Raw genomic sequence first — 19138 nt, 5'->3', positions numbered from 1 at the left:
CCTGTACTCATGTTGTGTCTGTGCCTATCCCCATGTCCGTGTCCATGTCCATCCCTGTGTCTGTGCCCATGCCTATCCCCTTGTCCATGTCCGTGTCCATCCCCACGTCCATGTCCATCCCCATGTCCCTCCCTGAGTCCATGCCCATGTTGTGTCCATCCCCATGTCCGTGTCCGTGTCCATGCCTATCCCCTTGTCCACGTCGGTGTCCATCCCTGTGTCCATGCCTATCCCCGTGTCCGTGTTCATCTCCGTGTCTGTGCCTATCCCTGTGTCCATCCCTGTGTCCATGCCTATCCCCGTGTCCGTGTTCATCTCCGTGTCTGTGCCTATCCCTATGTCCATCTCTGTGTCCATGCCTATCCCCGTGTCTGTGTCCACCCCCGTGTCCGTGTCCATCCCTGTGTCCGTGCCCATCCCCGTGTCCGTGTCCATCCCCGTGTCCGTGTCCATCCCCGTGTCCAAGCCCATCCCTGTGTCCGTGTCCACCCCCGTGCCGTGCCCGTACCGAGTAACTCTCCTTCTTGGCAGCCATGGCGGGGTTGTTGTGGCTCCAGTCGAAGGCCACCTCCTCCTCCTCGCGCTCGCTCAGCCACAGCAGCTCTTTGGTGGCGGCGCTGACGAAGCCATGGAGACTCTCCAGGTGCCGCAGCCGCGACTTGGAGGAGTTCTGGGGAGCCACAGGGGGTGCTTGGCAGCTGTGTCCTCACCCTGCACGGCCTCATCCCCACAGGGCTGCCCCCTCTGCACCCCCTGTCCCCCCTTATCCTCCACTTCCCCCCATGTCCCGCATCCTCCTGCCCCACATCTCCCCATCCTGATCCCAACACTCACCGCCAGCACCCCTCTGCCTCCACTGTCCCCCCTCCTGTCACACCCTCCTCCAGCAGGCCACAGACCCCCGCCAGGTCCCCAGCATGGCACACACCCCATCAGCAGGGTCCCCTCATGGCACACACCCCCTCCCCAGCAGGTCCCCCCATGTCTCCCACCCCCATGACCCCCCACACATCCCCAGCAGGTCCCCCCATGTCTCCCACCCCCCTGACCCTCCACACGTCCCCAGCAGGTCCCCCCATGTCTCCCACCCCCCTGACCCCCCACACGTCCCCAGCAGGTCCCCCCACATGTGCCCCACTCCCTCCCACCCCCCGGGCTCACCAGCAGCTTGGCATACTGCAGCTCCAGCTTGCCCAGGCACTCCCGGTAGGCACCGCTGGGGCCGGGGGACAGCTGGGTCTGCAGGAGACACCGTCAGCTCCAGGACCCCCACCCAGAAACCCCCCTGAACCCCCCAAGGGGAGCGACAGCGGGGACTCATGGGGAGGGCACTGCACCAGAGGTGCGGGGGGTGCCCTCAGGGCACAGTGTCCCCCACCCTCCTGGGGCACCCTGGGCTCCTGGGGGGCTCCAGAGCACGGGCACAGCTGGGGGCTGAGGCTGTGGGGGCCGGGATGGGCTGCTCTCCCCAAACCCCCCCCCCAGCAGGCTGGGCACGGCCCCAGGAGCAGAGGTGGGTGAGCCTGGGGGCTTTGGGGAGCAGGAAGAGGGGTGGCCATGGTGACCCCGAGGCACAGAGCAAAGGCAGCCCCACAGGAATGCCCAGGAGCAGGGGAGGGGGGACCCCTTGAGGCAGAGTGGGGACAGCCCCAGAGGACCCCCAGGACCTGGGGATCCCCAGCACCCAGCAGGGTCTCACCCTGTCACCCCCAGAACAGGGTGTCCCCAGCACCCAGGGGTCTCACCCTGTCACCGCCAGCACCAGGGTGTCCCCAGCACCCAAGGGTCTCACCCTGTCACCCCCAGGACCTGGGGATCCCCAGCACCCTGCAGGGTCTCACCCTGTCACCCCCAGCACCAGGGTGTCCCCAGCACCCAGGGGTCTCACCCCGTCACCCCCAGGACCTGGGGATCCCCAGCACCCTGCAGGGTCTCACCCTGTCACCCCCAGCACCAGGGTGTCCCCAGCACCCAGGGGTCTCACACCATCACCCCCAGCACCAGGGTGTCCCCAGCACCCAGGGGTCTCACCCTGTCACTCCAATGATCAGGGTGTCCCCAGCACCCAGGGGTCTCACCCCATCACCCCCAGCACCAGGGTGTCCCCAGCACCCAGGGGCCTCACCTCATCCGCCCGTGCCCGCTCCACCTTGGCACGGAACTCCTCGATGGCGCGGTGCAGCCCGCGGTGGGCGCCCAGGTGGGTCTCCACGGTGGGCAGGTCCGCGCCCCACTCGGCGGCGGCCACGCGCCGCTGGTTCTCCTCCACCCAGGCCAGCAGCTCCTGCAGGTAGCGCAGCGGGGCCTCGTCCGGCTCCGGCCGCCGCTGCGCCGATGTCACCGGCGCTGTCACCGCGGCCGCCGGCGCCCCCGACTTGAGCCGCAGGTTGTACTCGGTGCGGATGGACACCAGGCGCTCGTGCAGGCGGTACACGCTGCGGGCAGGGAGGTGTCAGCAGGGGACAGGGGCCGCGGGGAGCTCGGGGGGCACGGGGGGCTCTGGGGGCACGGGGGGCTTTGGGGGCATGGGGGGCTCTGGGGGCACGGGGGGCTCTGGGGACATGGTGGGCGCTGGGGGCACAGGGGGCTTTGGGGGCACAGGGGGCTCTGGGGACTTGGGGAGATTTGGGGGCATGAGGAGCTCTGGGTCACGGGGCCTCTGGGGGCACGGGGGGCTTTGGGGACATGGGGAGCTTTGGGGTGCACAGGGGTTACAAGGGGGTACAGGGAAGAAGAAGAGTTTGGGGATATGAGGGGCTCTTGGGGCATGAGGAGCTTTGCAGGGCACTGGGGTTGTAAGGGGGTACAGCGAACATGGGGAGTTTGGGGACATGAGAGGCTTTGAGGGCATGAGGAGCTTTGGGGTGCACAGGGGGTACAGCAAACATGGGAAGTTTGGGGACATAAGAGGCTTTGGGAACATGAAGAGCTTTGGGGTGCACAGGGGTTACAAGGGGGTACAGGAGGCTTTAGGGGCATGAGGAGCTTTGGGGTGCACAAGGGCTGTAAGGGGGTACAGGGAACATGGGGAGTTTGGGGACACAGGACGCTTTGGGGACATGAGGAGATTTGGGGTGCACAGGGGTTGTAAGGGGTACAGGGAAGAGGAAGAGTTTGGGGACATTGAGAGGGTTTGGGGGCATGGGGAGCTTTGGGGGCCTGAGGAGCTCTGGGGGCATGAGGAGCTTTGGGGTGAACAGGTGTTACAAGGGGGTACAACAAACATGGGGAGTTTGGGGACATGAGAGCCTTTGAGGGCATGAGGAGATTTGGGGTGCACAGGGGTTGTAAGGGGGTACAGGGAACATGGGGAGTCTGGGGACACAGGAGGCTTTGGGGACATGAGGAGCTTTGCAGGGCACAGGGGTTACAAGGGGGTACAGGGAAGAGGAAGAGTTTGGAGACACAGAAGGCTTTGAGGTCACAGGGGGCTTTTGGGGCTGCAAGGGCTGCAGAGAGTAAAGGGGGCTTTGAGGGGTACAGGGGTCATGAGGGCCATGGGGATCACAGGAGGCTTTGCAGGGTTTTGGGGGGCAGAGAGGTGGCTGGGGGTGCAGGGGACATGGGGGGCATGGGCAGCATGGGGGACACAGGGGACACGGGGGACACAGGAGACACAAAGGGCTTTGAGGGGCAGAAAGGACAAGGAGGGCATGGAGGGCTCTGGGGACACAGGACCGTGGTGACAAGCCGTGGGGGACCCCCGCAGTGCCCGTACCGACGGTACATCTGCTCGCCCTGGGGGTGCCGCCCGTCCTTGAGGGTCTGCACGTCGTTGAAGAGCAGCCGGATCATGGCATCCGCCTTGTCCAGGTCCCTCTCCACCTCCGCCGCCTTCTGCGGTGCCTTGCCGGCCGCCAGCAGCCGCACGTCCTGCGGGGAGGGGCAGTGAGGGCGGGGGAGGGACAGTGAGGGCAGGGGAGGGACAGTGAGGGCGGGGGAGGGACACTAAGGGCGGGGGAGGGACAGGGAGGGCGGGGGAGGGACAGGGAGGGCAGGGGCATGGCCAGGGCTGGTCCCCCCGCCCCGGTGCCTCCGGCACTCACTGCCTGCAGCAGAGCATCCGCCTGGTTCAGCTGCTCCTCGCAGAGCCCTGACTCCATCTGCAGCTTGGTGACCACACGCTGCAGCCGCTCCAGCCTGCGGGGACACGGGGGGACACGGGGGGACACGGTCAGGACCCGGTCCTGCCCAGGGGCAGCTGTCCTGGCCGTGCACGGCATGGGTGCTGTCCCGTGCTGCATCCTGCTCCCTGTCCTGCTCCCCATCCCTCTCCCAATCCCCCCATCCCCATCTTGGCTTTTCCCATCCCACGCCTAACCTCAACTCCAAACCCCCCCATCCCATTCCATTCAATCCCCATCCTGCCCCCCACCCCCGTCCCATCCCAGCGTCCCCGATCCTGCCCCCACCCGTCTCCCGCCGAGCCGAGCCGAGCCGTGCCGTGCCGTGCCGCAGAGGTTTCCCAGCAGGAGCGGTGACTCACAGCCCTGTGGTTCCCCCCTCGGGGGGGCCGGGACACCCCACCCCGGCCCAGCCCCGCGGTTTGGCAGCGGCAGGGGGGTGTGGATGCCAGCGCGGCCCTGCCCGGCCCCCCGGCCCCCCCGAACTCGCCTCTCGAACTCTGCCCGCAGCAGCTTCTCCCGCTCCAGCACAGCGACGTGCAGCCGCCCCCACTCCTTCTCCACGTCCAGCGGGTGGTACCCGGGGGGCACCTTCAGCTGCCCCGACTGCACCGCGCCCTGCACGCCCCCAATGTCACACGCTGCCCGAAGGGGCGTGCCGGGCACTGCCGCGGGACCCCCGGCACGCTGGGACCACCATCCCCTCGGGACCCACCCCACATCCCCCAAGACCCCTGACACCCCGGGACTCACAGTCCCTGGGGCCACCATCCCCTTGGAACCCACCCCACATCCCCCAACACCCCTGACACTCCGGGACCCCCAGCACCCTGGGACTACCATCCCCTCGGGACCCACCCCACATCCCCCAAAACGCCTGACACCCCGGGACTCACAGCCCCTGGGGCCACCATCCCCTTGGGACCCACCCCATATCCCCCCAGGACCTCTGATAATCCGGGACCCCCGACACCCTAGGACCACCATCCCCTCGGGACCCATCCCATATCCCCCAGGACCCCTGACACCCCGGGACCCCCAGCACCCTAGGGCCACCATCCCCTCGGGACCCATCCCATATCCCCCAAAACGCCTGACACCCCAGGACTCACAGCCCCTGGGGCCACCATCCCCTTGGGACCCACCCCATAGCCCCCAGGACCCCTGACACCCCGGGACCCCCAGCACCCTGGGACTACCATCCCCTCGGGACCCACCCCAAATCTCCAGGACCTGCAGCCCCTGGGACCATCAACCCCTTAGGACCCACCCAGAGCCCCCCAGCCCTACAGGACCATCATCCCCTTGGAACCCACCCCACACCCCCAAGAGCCCTGATACCCTGGGACCCACAGCCCCGAGAACCATCATTCCCTCGGGACCCACCCAGAGCCCCCCAGCCCTGCAGGACCATCATCCCCTTGGGACACATCCCCATCTCTCGAGACCCCTGGCTACTGGAACCCCCACCCCTCAGGATCCGATATCCCCAGGGTCTGCCCCTCAGGCCCCCCACCCTTTTGGACCCCAAGCACCCAGGACCGACACAGGACTCCCTGTCAGGCCCCGCCCCAGCCCCTGGCCGGTACCTCCAGCGCCTGGAAGATGGCTTTGGAGCGGTTCTTGTCGGCCTCCCGAGCCGGCAGCTCCGTCTCCTTGAACTTGAGGAACTGGCGCCAGAGGATCTGCCGGGGGGGCAGAGGGGGCACAGCTGAGCGGGGACCCCCGGCCGCTGCCGCCCCCTCCCCAGGCATCCGCCCTCCCCAGGCTGCAGTTTTTCCATGTGTGCAGAGCCGGCGGGAAGGAAGTGGCCGTGCTGGGCTTTGCCAGCGGTGACTCACGGCACAGCCGGGGAGGGTGAGTCAGAGGAGCCCCCCCTCATGGCTCTGAGCCCCCAAACCCTGCAGACCCCCAGACTGGCACCGGAGGGGGCTCAGTGCCACAGCCACGCCCAGGTCTCACGGTGACCCAGCATGGCACGGCTCAGCTGGCCGTGTGCTGCCACACGGGACATGAGCCACTCATGGTGGGGCTGCCGGCCTCCTGGCACCCCTTCCCGGGCATGAGCCACCCACAGCAGGGCCACAGGCCAGCCAGGATTCTGCCACACACCGCCCCAGCTACCAGAGGCTCTGGAGCTCCCTGCGGCAGCACCGTCCCTGTCTTTGTGCCCTTCCCCGAGGCCATGCCAGGCCAGCAGCACTGCTCCTGTCCCCAGCGCCACGCCTGCGCCCGTGGCCTCACCTCGATCTCCTCGTAGCTGGCAGGGAGGCGACGCTCCTCGAAGAGCGCCGAGTGCTGCCGGCTCCACTGCAGCAGCCCCGTCACCACCTCGTAGTACTCCTGCCAGCGCAGCTGCAGCTCCTGGGGAGGGGGACACGTGTGGGGCTGGGGGTGGCGCGGCAGGGGGGCGGCAGCCGCGGCGAGCCCCGGCGCCCCAACTCACGTTGGCCTTGACGCCGTCCTGCACCTCGGGCACGCGCGGCATGGCGTCGTACAGCGAGGACACGTAGGTGATGATGGACTTCTCGTCTGGCTGCGCCACGTCCACGTCTGCGGGGAGGGAGGGGGTCAGGCGGGGCGCCCCGTGGTGAGGAGGGATGGGGACCCCCCCCCAGTTCACCCCAGCCCGTACCTTCGGGGTCCAGCAGCCGCGTCACCCCCAGCTCGCGCTCGGCCACGGTGAAGGCCTGGTCCAGGTTCTCCAGGTTGCTCTGGCGGTACACCCGGCCCATGTCGATCAGCATTGGCCTGTGGGTGGGGGGCAGCAGGGGTCAGTGGGGCTGTGGGGACCCCAAAATCCCGAGGAGGGCAGGTCCCCCCTTTCTGGGGCCTGCCTCCTCTGCCTGTGCTCCCTGCCAGGCCACCCCACACCAGGGGAAACCCCCACAGCCAGCACAGGGACAGGAGGGGCTGGGGACACACACAGTCCCCAGTGGGAACCCCAACAGTCACAGCCCCCATGTCCTGTGAATTGGGCACCCCAACCCTGCATGGGGCTGGCACCCCAATCCTCTGTAGGGCTGACACCCCAGTCCCGTGTGGGGCTGGCACCCCAGTTCCCTGTGGGGCTGACACCCCAATCCTCTGTAGGGCTGACACCCCAGTCCCCTGTGGGGCTGACACCCCAATCCTCTGTAAGGCTGACACCCCAGTCCCCTGTGGGGCTGGCACCCCATGTGGGGCTGACACCCCAATCCCATGTGGGGCTGACACCCCAGTCCCCTGTGGGGCTGACACCCCAATCCTCTGTAGGGCTGACACCCCAGTCCCATGTGGGGCTGACACCCCAGTCCCATGTGGGGCTGACACCCCAGTCCTCTGTGGGGCTGACACCCCAGTCCCCTGTGGGGCTGAAACTCCAGTCCCCTGTGGGGCTGACACCCCAGTCACCTGTGGGGCTGACACCCCAATCCTGTGTGGGGCTGACACCCCAATCCCATGTGGGGCTAATAACCCGATCCCATGTGGGGCTGACACCCCAGTTCCCTGTAGGGCTGACACCCCAGTCCCCTGTGGGGCTGACACTCCAGTCCCATGTGGGGCTGACACCCCAATCCTGTGTGGGGCTGACACCCCAGTCCCCTGTGGGGCTGACACCCCAATCCCCTGTAGGGCTGACACCCCAGTCCCATGTGGGGCTGACACCCCAATCCCATGTGGGGCTGACACTCCAGTCCCATGTGGGGCTGACACCCCAGTCCCCTGTGGGGCTGACACCCCAATCCCCTGTGGGGCTGACACCTCGGGCCCCCCTTGGGGCTCCATGGTGGGCCCAAGCTCAGTGCGGCGTTGCCGTGGTGCAGAGCACGGCACAGCTGTGACACGGCACAGTGCCGATGCCTCCCCCCATCTGGCACAGCCCTGCACATATTTGCTCTCCCCAAAAGCACGCAGCGGTCCCAGCAGGACCCGTGGGGACCTGCCTGCCACCGCCCCGGCACGCCAGCAGCGGGCACGGCACAGCCGGCACAGGCTGATGGGCCGGGACTCGTCAGGAGCACGTGTTCACATCAGCCCGAGCAGGATCAGCACGGCTGCCCCATGGGCATGGGATCAGCACGGCTGCCCCACGAGCACAGGCACGGCTGCCCCATGAGAACGGGATCGGCACAGCTGCCCCATGAGCTCAGGATCAGCACGGCTGCCCCATGAGAACGGGATCAGCACAGCTGCCCCATGAGCTCAGGATCAGCATGGCTGCCCCATGGGCACGGGATCAGCATGGCTGCCCCACAGGCACAGGACTGGCAGAGCCACCCCATGAGCACAGGCATGGCTGCCCCATGAGAACGGGATCGGCACGGCTGCCCCATGAACTCAGGATCAGCACGGCTGCCCCATGAGAACGGGATCAGCACAGCTGCCCTGTGAACTCAGGATCAGCATGGCTGCCCCGTGAACACGGGATCAGCACGGCTGCCCCATGAACACGGGATCAGCACGGCCACCCTGGTGAGCACACGCCTGCCCACGGATCACACGGCACCACCACGGCACCCACCTGTGCCGGTGGATGATGGCGTTGAAGAGGCGCCCGTCCCGCCAGCTGGTGGTGAAGTTGTCACAGCGGAGGCCCTGGTAGTCCTCCACCATCCGCTGTGACCACAGCAGCAGCTTCTCCTTGGCTGTCATGTCCTCCGACTGCCCCGTCACCTGGATGTCTGAGATCTGCCAGGACACAGCTGTTACTCTGGAAACTGGCACGGCCACCGCCACAGTGACACTCGCTGCACGGCAGCTGCCAGTGGCACCGCTCCTGCCCCACCGGGGACCAGACCAGCCCAGGGAGGCCCCAGCCCCACGGAATCCTGGCCTCTCGGTCCCCCTGTCCCCTCCCCACCCCGCCGGGCTCACCTGGAAGTGGAGGATGATGGTCCAGATGAGCCCCAGTGTCAGTTTGGGGTTGCCGTCGGCGATGTCATCGTTCCGGATGTTCACCAGCTTCACCTGCAGCAGGGGACACACGTGGCTCAGGGATGGGGCAGCCCAGCAAAGCCCCGGGGGTTGTGGCCATCCCAGGGGTCCCTCCCCATCCTCACCTGCCGATGCTTCAGGTAGTTGAGGGCAATCTGGACATTCTGCAGCTTGTGGAAGCGCATCCGGCCCTTCTCCCGGGGCTGGGGGAGAGGAGGGGGTGGTGAGTGCGGCCACGCTGGACAGTGTCCTGCCACCGCAGCCCCCCCGTGATGCCACCACACCGTGCTGCCATCCCGGCCGCCCCCACCCCGGCGCCATCCGGCCCCTCCCGGCGCCGCACATGCCGATGGCACCCGCCCTCGCACTTTGCCCCTGCAGGGGTGGGGACGCTCCCCATGCTCCCCCCGCCAGCCCGGCGGCACAGGCTGTTCCCACGCCACGCCCGGCAGCTCCGGGACCATCGGAGCCGTCCCGGGGGGAGCCGAGTGGCACAGCAGCCACTGCCCAGGCAGGACTGGCCTCGGTGCCAACGGCGCACCACCGCCGTGGTGCCGCGCCATGCAGCTCCCCGGAACGCTCCAGGGTCCCCTCAGCAGGACCGGGAACTGCCAAGCTGGGTGAGCCCCCCCAGACTTGTGGGTCTCAGCTGGGGTCCCCTGGGTCCTGCCCAAACAGACCGCCCCCACATTCCTGCCCCATGGTGTTCCACCAGCTAAGCCCAGCTTTGGCTGCTGGGAGAGCTGGGGGCTCCATGAACGCCCTTGTGCCACTCGGCAGCGGAGCAGGGTCACTCCTGTCCCGCAGAAAGGGGCCAACATGGACCAGCAGCTGCTCGGGGCCAGCCCTAGGGTGAGACCCAGGGCGTTGGTGGCCATGTGCCACCCCACAGAGCCGGCAGCACATCCTGCTGTGGTGCCAGGAGCCTGGGTGCAGCTCCAGCCTGGCACCCAGCATGGCGGGATCACTCCCAGGGATGCTGCTGCTGCAGGATGACTTCTGTCCTGCTGCTGCAGGATGACTTCTGTCCTGCTGCTGCCACCGAGTTCTGGCCCAGGGAAACCCACCCGCACAGCTCAGGGCATCAGGGGCACCGGGACAGGCAGAGCATGCGGCAGAGCACAGGGACAGGCATGGCACGTGGCATGCAGACAGTCCTGGGACATGCTGGGCACCGCTCCGTGCCCTGTCACGGCACCGGTGCCGCGGGCGGCCGTGCCCGGAGCCGACGGCAGAACCACTCACCAACCGCAAGGTCCGGAGGACGTCGCGCTCCCGGGGCTGCCCCGGCCGAGCCGAGCCGAGCCGAGCGGAGAGGAGCAGAGAGAGGAAGGAGAAGGAGGAGGCAAAGGCGGCGGTGGGCCGGCGCCAGGAAGCAGAGAGGGCACCAAAGCAAAGAGAGGTTAGAGGCGGGGGGCGGGGGGCGCGGGCACTCCGGGCTCACCGGGACAGACCGACGGCCAAGCAGGAAGAGAGGGAACAGAGGCAGGCAGCGAGGGTGAGGATGAGGATGAGGACGGCCGGCGGAGGGGTGCCGGCGCGCGGCGGGGACTGGGGGGACAGCGCGGGCAGGGCGGAGTGGCACCTACCAGCGTGTCACCCGACAGCACCTCCAGCAGCGAGATGAGGTTGTGCCCGTCCCGCAGGTCCTCGTACAGGTCGTTGACATGGCGCTGCGCCTGTGGGGACAGCGACGGCGTCAGGGGGGCAGCTGAGCACCCCCCACCCCTGCCAGGGGGGCAGCTGAGCACCCCCCACCCTGCCAGGGGGGCTGGGGGCAGCTGAGCACCCCCAACCCTGCCAGGGGGGCAGCTGAGCACCCCCCACCCCTGCCAGCCAACCCCCGGGTGGGTGCCCGGTGACCCCCCCAGTGCAGCGGGTGCTCACACACAGCCCCAAGTGCAGCTGGTGTCCCCCCCCGAGTGCCACGATGCCCCCAAACACACGCAGCAGCTCCCCCCGGGGCAGGATGGAGCCGGCATCACTCTGGCATCACCCTGGCATCACTCTGGCATCACTCTGGCGTGCAGAGACCCACCGTGAAGGGGTCAGACCCCCCGCCCACCACGAAGGGCTCAGACCCACAGCGGCAGCCCCAGGGGAAAGGAGGGTGTGCAGAGAGGAAGAGCGCAGTGGGGCGGAGAGGAAGAGAGAGCAAGGACCTACCTCTGGTCGCCAGTGCTGCGCAGGGCAGAGAGAAGAGAGCAGTTAGGAGAGAGCTGAGAGGGGACCCAGCATGGGCAGAGCGTGGTGGCACCACGATGGCACTGCGGGGTCAGGGACACGTGGAGACACTTTCTGGGGTGCTGGGCCATGTCCCAGTGCGTGCCAGGAGCCGAGGTGGGGCTCTGCTCGTGGCAGGGAATGGGGACTGGCAGGGGTGGGGCAGGACTGAGGGCGTCAAAGCACAGGACACATCCCACAGGACACATCCCCAGTGCCAAGGGCACCGTTCCCTCCTGGCACACTGGGAGGGCAGCAGGCGGGCAGATCCCACCTGGAGGGCAGACGCCCACCATCGAGGCAGCTGAGAGGTGTGGCACAGGAGCACTGGCACCAGGGACCCTCCACGGCCACGTCCTTGGCTCTAGCAGCACACGGGGCTGCAGCTGGGGGCAATTTGGGGCAGGGGACTGCTGGGGCAGTGGTGCCCGCTGGACTGGCAGTGCCCATACCTTGATAAGGTGCTTGTTGACCCATTTGGTGAAGGTTTTCTTCTGGACACGATCTCGCTCATCTGCAAGAGAGGAGAGGCACAGGTGAGCCAGTGTTACCAGGGTCCTGGCACAGCACAAAACCAGGCCCCGCCGGCGGCACCGCGGGGCACGGCTGGCGCAGGAAATGATGAGCCAACCGCTCTGGGGAACCACGGTGAGTCACGGGGGTGTGGGGAGAGGAAACAGCTAACGGGGATCGGCCCCAGCGTGCCAGCACCATGCCAGCACCCACCAGCGCTGAGATTAGATCAGCTGGCCAGAGCGGGGTGCTGACAACGCCAAGGGTGCAGGTTCAACCCCAGTGCGGGCAAGTTGGACTTGGTGATCCCTGTGGAACTCCTTTCAGCTCACAACACCCCGTGTCCCTGTGACTGCTGGCAGCAGGAGGTGCCCACCCAACCCCGAGCCGTTTGGCACTGCAGAGAGGAGCCCCAGCCCTGCCCTGGGCTCAGTGGGCATGGAGTGAGAGGTTTGGGCATGGCACGGAGACGAGGCCGTGGGGTGCTTGTTCTGGCACCACCCTGGCACAGTCCCAGCCCACAGGCAGGGCCTCGGTGGGATCGAGATGAGCCCACGCACCGTCTTCACTGCCAGAGCCCTGGGACACCCCAGGACACCCCCAGGACACCCCCAGGACACCCTTCTGCGTGGGCACAGGGCCAAGCAGGGCTGCAGTGAGTCACGGCGCTCCCTGCCCGCTGCCCTGTCATTAGGGGATGCCACGGGAATGGTGACGCACTGGGATGGGAACCCGGGACGGCACTGGACCCATCCCCCAGCACCCGCTACCACCCAGTGCCCTCCTAACCCCCCAGCACCCTGCTAAACCCCACAGCACCCCGCTAACCCTCACAGCACCCCGCTAACCCCCCCAGCACCCTGCTAAACCCCACAGCACCCTGCTAAACCCCACAGCACCCCACTAAACCCCCCTAGCACCCCGTTATACCTCACAGCACCCCGCTAATCCCCCAGCACCCCGCTAAACCCCAGCACCCTGCTAAACCCCCAGCACCCTGCTAATCCCCCCAGCACCCCGCTAACCCCCCCAACACCCACTAAACCCACAGCACCCTGCTAACCCCCCCAGCACCCCGCTAATCTCCCCAGCACCCTGCTAAACCCCCAGCACCCCGCTAACCCCCCAGCACCCCGCTAACCCTCAGCACCCTGCTAAACCCCCAGCACCCCGCTAACCTCCCAGCACCCAGCTAACTCCCCCAGCACGCTGCTAAACCCCACAGCACCCCACTAACCCCAAGCACCCCGCTAATCTCCCCCAGCACCCCGCTAACTCCCACAGTACCCGCTAATCCCCACAGCACCCCACTAACCCCAAGCACCCCGCTAATCTCCCCCAGCACCCACTAACCCCCACAGTACCCGCTAATCCCCGCAGCACCTCTCTAACCCCACAGCGCCCCACTAAACCCACCCAGCACCCCGCTAAACCCCACAGCACCCCACTAACCCCACAGCAGCCCGTGCCCACATCCAGCACCCCACTAAACCCACAGCACCCCGCTAACCCCCACAGCACCCCGCTAACCTCCCAGCACACTGCTATACCCCACAGCACCCCGCTAACCCCTCCAGCACCCCGCTAAACCCCACAGCACCCCGCTAACCCCCCCAGCACCCCGCTAAACCCCACAGCACCCCGCTAACCTCCCAGCACACTGCTATACCCCACAGCACCCCGCTAACTCCTCCAGCACCCCGCTAAACCCCACAGCACCCCGCTAAACCCCACAGCACCCCGCTAACCCCCCAGCACCCCACATCCAGCACCCGCTCTCCTGTCCCCCTGCGTCCCCAGTGCCACCACCCCTGCCACACCCAGCGCGGTGCCCAAGAGGGGTCGGAGGCCAGCAGTGACACGGGGGCGATGCCCCCGGTGCCCCCGAGCCGCGCCGCCGCCCTGCCCTCGCCGTGGCGAGCCGGGCGCTGCGTGCCGGGTCTTGCCCCGCCGGAGCGTGCCGGGATCTGCCCACGCGGCACCCGCAGCCCAGGCTCCCCGCCGGCGGAGCACCCCGGGGTGCTGCTCGGCCCGAAGCGCCCCGCGGGCGCTCACGGCACAGCCAGGGCGTGCCCGGCCAGCAGCGGCCGCGGTGCGAGAGGAAGGAAGGAAGGAAGGAGGGAAGGAAGGAGGGAAGGAAACGTGGGGCGCAGTGCGCGCAGAGCGGGGGGCACCGACACCACGGCACCCGCGCCCACAACACTGACACCCAAGGGTGCCCAGAGCGGCGCCCACCCCGCGGTGCGGCACAGGGAGAGCCGGGCCGGGCCGAGCCGGGCCCGGCCGGGCAGGGCGTGGCAGGAAGAGACCCAGGGCACCGGGGATGGAGCTGGGCGGCGGCGAGGGGTCTGCGGACACCGCCCCAGCGCGGGGGTCTGCCCCACAGCCCGCCCTGGGGACACCGACCTGGGGACACCGACCTGGGGACACCGCCCCGGCGTGGGGGTGGCCCCACAGCCCGGGGACACCGTTCTGCCCTGGGGGTGGCCCCACAGCCCCGGGGACACCGGCTCGGTGTGGGGGTGTCCCCCAGGGACCCCAGCCCGGTGTGGGGGTGTCCCCCAGGGACCCCAGCCCGGTGTTGAGGGGGTTCTGCCCCGCAGCCTGCCCGGGGTGGGGCACCGCCCCAGGTGGGGATGCGATGGTGGGCGGCCCCCCGGCCCCCATCCCGGTACCTTTGCGGCCCTCGGCCGCCCGCAGCACGGCCAGGTACAGGTTGTCCTCGGAGCCCGAGCGGGCGGCCGCGGCCGGAGCCTCCTCGGAGCTGCGCCGCGGCCGGGACATGCTGAGCCCCGACGCTGCTGCTCTCCCTGCCCGGTCCTGCCGCGAGTGGGGCGGCCCGGGGAGGAGACGGGGCTCTCTCCCCACGCCCCACGCCCCGACCCTGCCCACAGGAAACTCCTGAGTTTAACCCTTGCCTCGCTGCGCCTGCAGGCGGGGTGGGACGCGGACCCGCCGAGCAGCCACGGGGCGCTCCTCGGGGAACCGGCACCCCCGGCCCCACAGACGGGGCCCGCGACCCCCGGCTCTGCAAGCGCGGGGGGTGGGACCCTCACTCCTGAAGATCGGGGTGCTCAGAAACCCTTCACCCCTCACCCAGGGCGGCCAGACCCCCTGCCCCACACCTCGGGGCTTTGGAACCCTCAGGACCACAAGTCTGGGGGGGTGGGACCCACAGCCCGGGGCTGTTGGACCCCCAGACACCACACCTCAGCACCACCAGGTTTCCAAGCTCCGGAGGCTCAGGTCCCCCAGGTTTCCAGGTGAAAACCCTCCTTGCCCCTCACAGAGGGTTCCCAGAACCCCTCTGGCCCCATGGTCAGGGGCTCCCCACACCCCACACCCCAGATGGGACCGTCAGTCCCTGTGGGGGTTTTGGCACCACCCGGTCCCACAGCCCAGGGACCGCCCCAGAACCCCCAGTACACGCCCTGGAGCTGTAGGACCCCTGCTCCCCCTACCCGGGTCTCAAGGTGGAGCTCAAGCCCCCAGGTTCACCAGCCCCAGATCTCACATTTGAGGGGCTCAGATCCCTGGGGCTCCTCTTGAGGGGTGCAGGGATCCCCAGGATGGGGGACTGAGCCCCACAGGCTCCCCCGGGTGCCCCCCATGCACACACCAGCCCCACCAGCAGCTCCTCTCCTGACAGGCACCCCAGGGCAGTCCCCCACAGCCTGCCCTGTGCCCCACAGCCCCCACGGGCTCTCACACCGGGCGGGGACATTGCCAGCAGTGTGGGAAGCCCCCCTCCCCAGGGATTCATCTCCCACCACCCTCCCCCAGAGGGTGACAACGTCAGCTGAGGGGACAACAGGGTAAGTTCAGGGCTTGTGCCCCACTGGGTGCTGCATCCCCCCGGGATGTCCCTCCCCGGGGACCCCCAGGGTGGCTGGCACGGGCTGGGAATCCCCTCGGGGTGACACGGAGCTGCCAGTCCTGCCCACCGCAGCACCCGTGTCACCAACGTCACCAGCGTCACGCACGTCACCCACGGCAGGGTGGTGGCAGCTGCTGGGGAAAGTGCAGCTGCTGGCGCCCTGGGCGCTGCCAGCCTGGCACAGCCAACACCCCAGTGCCCAGGTCTGCACCCCAACACACACGGCAGCGGCACAAGGCCCACCTCCTGTGCCCCAAAACCCATGTCTGTGCCACAACAGCCATGTCTGCACCCCAAAACCCAAGACTGCACCCCAATATCAATGTCTGCACCCCAATATCCATGTCTGTACCACAATATCAATGTCTGCACCCCAGCCTCCATGTCTGCACCCCAATATCAATGTCTGTGCCACAACAGCCATGTCTGCACCCCAAAACCCATGTCTGCACCCCAATATCAATGTCTGCGCCCCAAAACCCATGTCTGCACTCCAATATCCATGTATGCACCCCAATATCAATGTCTGCACCCCAACATCCACGTCTGCACCCCCGTCCTGCCCGTTCCCAGCGCGGAGTCCAAAGGACGCGGGGCCGCGGCCCCGTCCTGCCGTGACTCACGGTCCAACCGCGCGCCGTGCAGAGCCCCGCCGGCCGCCGCCCACCCGCGACACCCACCCCGACACCCACGCGTGACACCCGTGGGCGCGGGGCCCTTCGGGGAGCGGCAGCCGCGGCCGGGCCGGTGCCCGCTGGGTCGGAGCCAGCGCGGCCGCCGCGGAATGCGGGCGGCACCGGCCCGGCCCCGGCCCCGGCACGCACATTTTTCCGCCGAGAGCGCATCTGGCACAGGCGCATCTGGCACAGGCACATCTGGCACGGGCACATCTGGCGCCCGGAGCGCGGTGGGAGCCCTGCTGACGCACGTCGGGGGAGGCAGGGACACCCCGGAGCCGCGGCTAAGGTGCCACCGGACCAGAGGAGGACACGGCGGTGACACTGCCAGGGCGGTGGCACCGCTGCGCCCTGGCACCGCGATCACACGGGACGAACCTCGGCACCGGGGCCGGAGGGTTCTGAGCCCAGACCGAGAGCTTGGGATCGCTGCGGGGCGGAACCGGCACCGGCACCGCCAGCACGGCACCGCCAGCACCGGCACCCCCGGCTCCGGCAGGTACCGACCGGGAGGACGCGGCGGCGTCAGCTCAGGCTCTTTGAAGACCTGACCGGGCGGCTCCTGGCACCGTCCCCGGCGGCTCCCGGGGCAGGCGGAGCCCGGCTCCCGTCCCTGGCAGCTCCCGGCTCCGGCGGCTCCCGGGCCAGCCGGGCCGGCCGGGCAGGAGCTCCTCAGTCTCGCCCGCGGGTGCCGACGCCACCGGGCCGGCCCGGCTCCCTCCCACGGCGTCTCCCACCCTCGGGGCTCCGGGGGAGCCCCCGGGAGCCGCCGAGCCGCCCCCGCTTCCACACCGGGCACCCGCGGGCACGGAACGGGCGCTGTGCCCAGCGCCGTGGGGACACCCAGGTGACACCGCCACGCAGCAGGCCGGGACAGGCGACAGCAGAGCACCGAGCAGCGGGCCTGGGGGCACCTCGAGCCCATGCCAGGCAGTGCCAGGAGGCGCCGGGGTCTGAGGGTGTCACAGAGAGTGGGGAGTGGGACCGGGGGTGCCAGGGCCCGGGGGTGGGGGGACAGCATGGGGGGGACACGGCAGGATGGGCACACGGGGCACTGAGGGCACTGAGGGCACGGGCTGCCCAAGGGGTGGGAGCACGGCAGGGTGGGTGGGCATGGGAGGTGAGCTGGGACAGAGACACGGCGTGCACACACGGACACATGGACACATGGCTAGCACACACAGACACACAGACACATGGCATCCACACACACAGACACACGGCGTGCACACACAGACACACAGACACACAGACACAGCACCCACACACAGACATACAGCATGCACACACGGACACACAGACAGACACACAGCATGCACACACAGGCAAATGGACACACAGACACACAGACACACAGACACACAGACATAGACACACAGCATGCACACACAGACACATGGCGTGCACACACAGACACACGGACACACAGTGTGCACACACAGACACACGGCGTGCACACACAGACACACGGACACACGGACACACAGCACGCACACACACACATAGAGAATATAGCTGTGTGCCACATGTGTAAAACATTTGTACACACACACACAGAATACATCTGTGTGCCAGTGCATGTGACACATTTGTACACACACGCACCAGGACACCGTGTGCACACACACACACACAGAGAATACATCTGTGTGCCACTGTGTGACACATTTGTACACACACGCACACGCACCAGGACACCGTGTGCGCACATGTACACATACAGAGACATGCACACACGCACACAGAGGCACACAAAAACACACACGAAAACACACACAAACACATTTACACAACCACCCCTTCCCGGCAGAGCCCGCCCCAAACTCGGCGCAGCCCGGCCGGGCCCTGAGGGCGGGCTCACACAGGGGGCGTTTCTCGAGGGGGGGGAACACACGCACACCCCGCCCTTCCCGGTGTCCCCCCGCCCTCCCGGGTCCCCCCCGTCCCGCCGCTCCCGCACCCCCCCCCCCGAGCCCCCCTCCCGCTCCAGGACCCCCCCCCGCCCGCCGCCCCGCTCCCCCCGGCCCCGCGCCCCTCGGTCACCGGTGCAGCAGAGCCGGGCGCTCAGGTACCGCCGCCGCTCGGGCCCGGAGCCGCCGCTCAGCCAGTCCCCGCCGGGAGCGGACATGGCCGCGCGGGACTGGACGGGACCCACCGACCCACCGACGGACGGACGGACGGAGCCGCGGCCGGGACCGAGCAGCGGCACCGGGCGGACGGGACGGGGGAACGGGCGGGACCCGCCCCGCTGCGCCCCGCCCTCCCCGCGGCGGCCCCGGCTGCGCCACCGCCCGCAGCACCCGCGGGAGCCGGAGGGCTCCGGGGGGAGCAGCCCGTCCCGCGCCCCGGGGCGATGTGCGGGCGGGACACCCCCTCCCGCAGCCGGGACCCCCGTGCTGGGGGTCTGCACCGCACGCAGCCATCACCCTGCGCTCCGCTCTGCCCCCCGCGCGGAGCCCCCCAGGACCACCCGGTGCTGCGGTCACCGGGCACCCCGACATCGCCGGCGGCCGCGTCCCGACCCCTCACACACACGGAGCTCCGGGGGTGGGCGCAGCTTGTGCCCCCTGACTCCAGCACCCGTTCCTCCCGGCTTCCTCTCCCCACAGGGGTCCCCGTGCTCAGGGCGGCCCTCAGCGCGTTTCCCGGGGGGGTGCTTTCCCCACCGGCGCCCCCCAAGCTGCCGGCACCCCCTGTGCCCCCTCCCCGCGGTCGGACGAGCCCGGCAGCACACGCGGGGCCGGTCCTGTTTGTGCCGGGAAGGGGGCTGCGGTGGGGACGGGGGTCCCGGGGGATGCCACGGCATC

The 19138-nt window shown here is 68.6% G+C and overlaps 1 protein-coding gene across 1 annotated transcript in view; it reads right to left on the bottom strand.

Annotated features, from left to right (window-relative positions):
• Positions 1–19138, bottom strand: part of PLEC (plectin) — a gene marked incomplete at its 3' end in the record, with an annotated part of 48596 nt that overhangs the window by 12070 nt on the left and 17388 nt on the right. The window contains exons 3-19 of the mRNA XM_064407133.1: positions 11717–11778; positions 11208–11222; positions 10631–10720; positions 10287–10322; positions 9167–9244; positions 8982–9074; positions 8629–8795; positions 6760–6875; positions 6571–6677; positions 6369–6488; positions 5714–5809; positions 4615–4742; positions 4047–4140; positions 3719–3873; positions 2126–2435; positions 1162–1239; positions 509–670 (exon numbers count right to left, since the gene is read on the bottom strand). Coding sequence (XP_064263203.1) covers positions 509–670; positions 1162–1239; positions 2126–2435; positions 3719–3873; positions 4047–4140; positions 4615–4742; positions 5714–5809; positions 6369–6488; positions 6571–6677; positions 6760–6875; positions 8629–8795; positions 8982–9074; positions 9167–9244; positions 10287–10322; positions 10631–10720; positions 11208–11222; positions 11717–11778 — 1907 coding nt within the window. The remainder of the gene's footprint in view (positions 1–508; positions 671–1161; positions 1240–2125; positions 2436–3718; positions 3874–4046; positions 4141–4614; positions 4743–5713; positions 5810–6368; positions 6489–6570; positions 6678–6759; positions 6876–8628; positions 8796–8981; positions 9075–9166; positions 9245–10286; positions 10323–10630; positions 10721–11207; positions 11223–11716; positions 11779–19138) is intronic.

Source organism: Passer domesticus, unplaced genomic scaffold, assembly GCF_036417665.1.
Source record: "Passer domesticus isolate bPasDom1 unplaced genomic scaffold, bPasDom1.hap1 HAP1_SCAFFOLD_81, whole genome shotgun sequence".
Taxonomy (NCBI): domain Eukaryota; kingdom Metazoa; phylum Chordata; class Aves; order Passeriformes; family Passeridae; genus Passer; species Passer domesticus.
The sequence above is the reverse complement of the archived record's forward strand: the minus strand, read 5'-3'. Positions and strand labels throughout refer to the sequence as shown.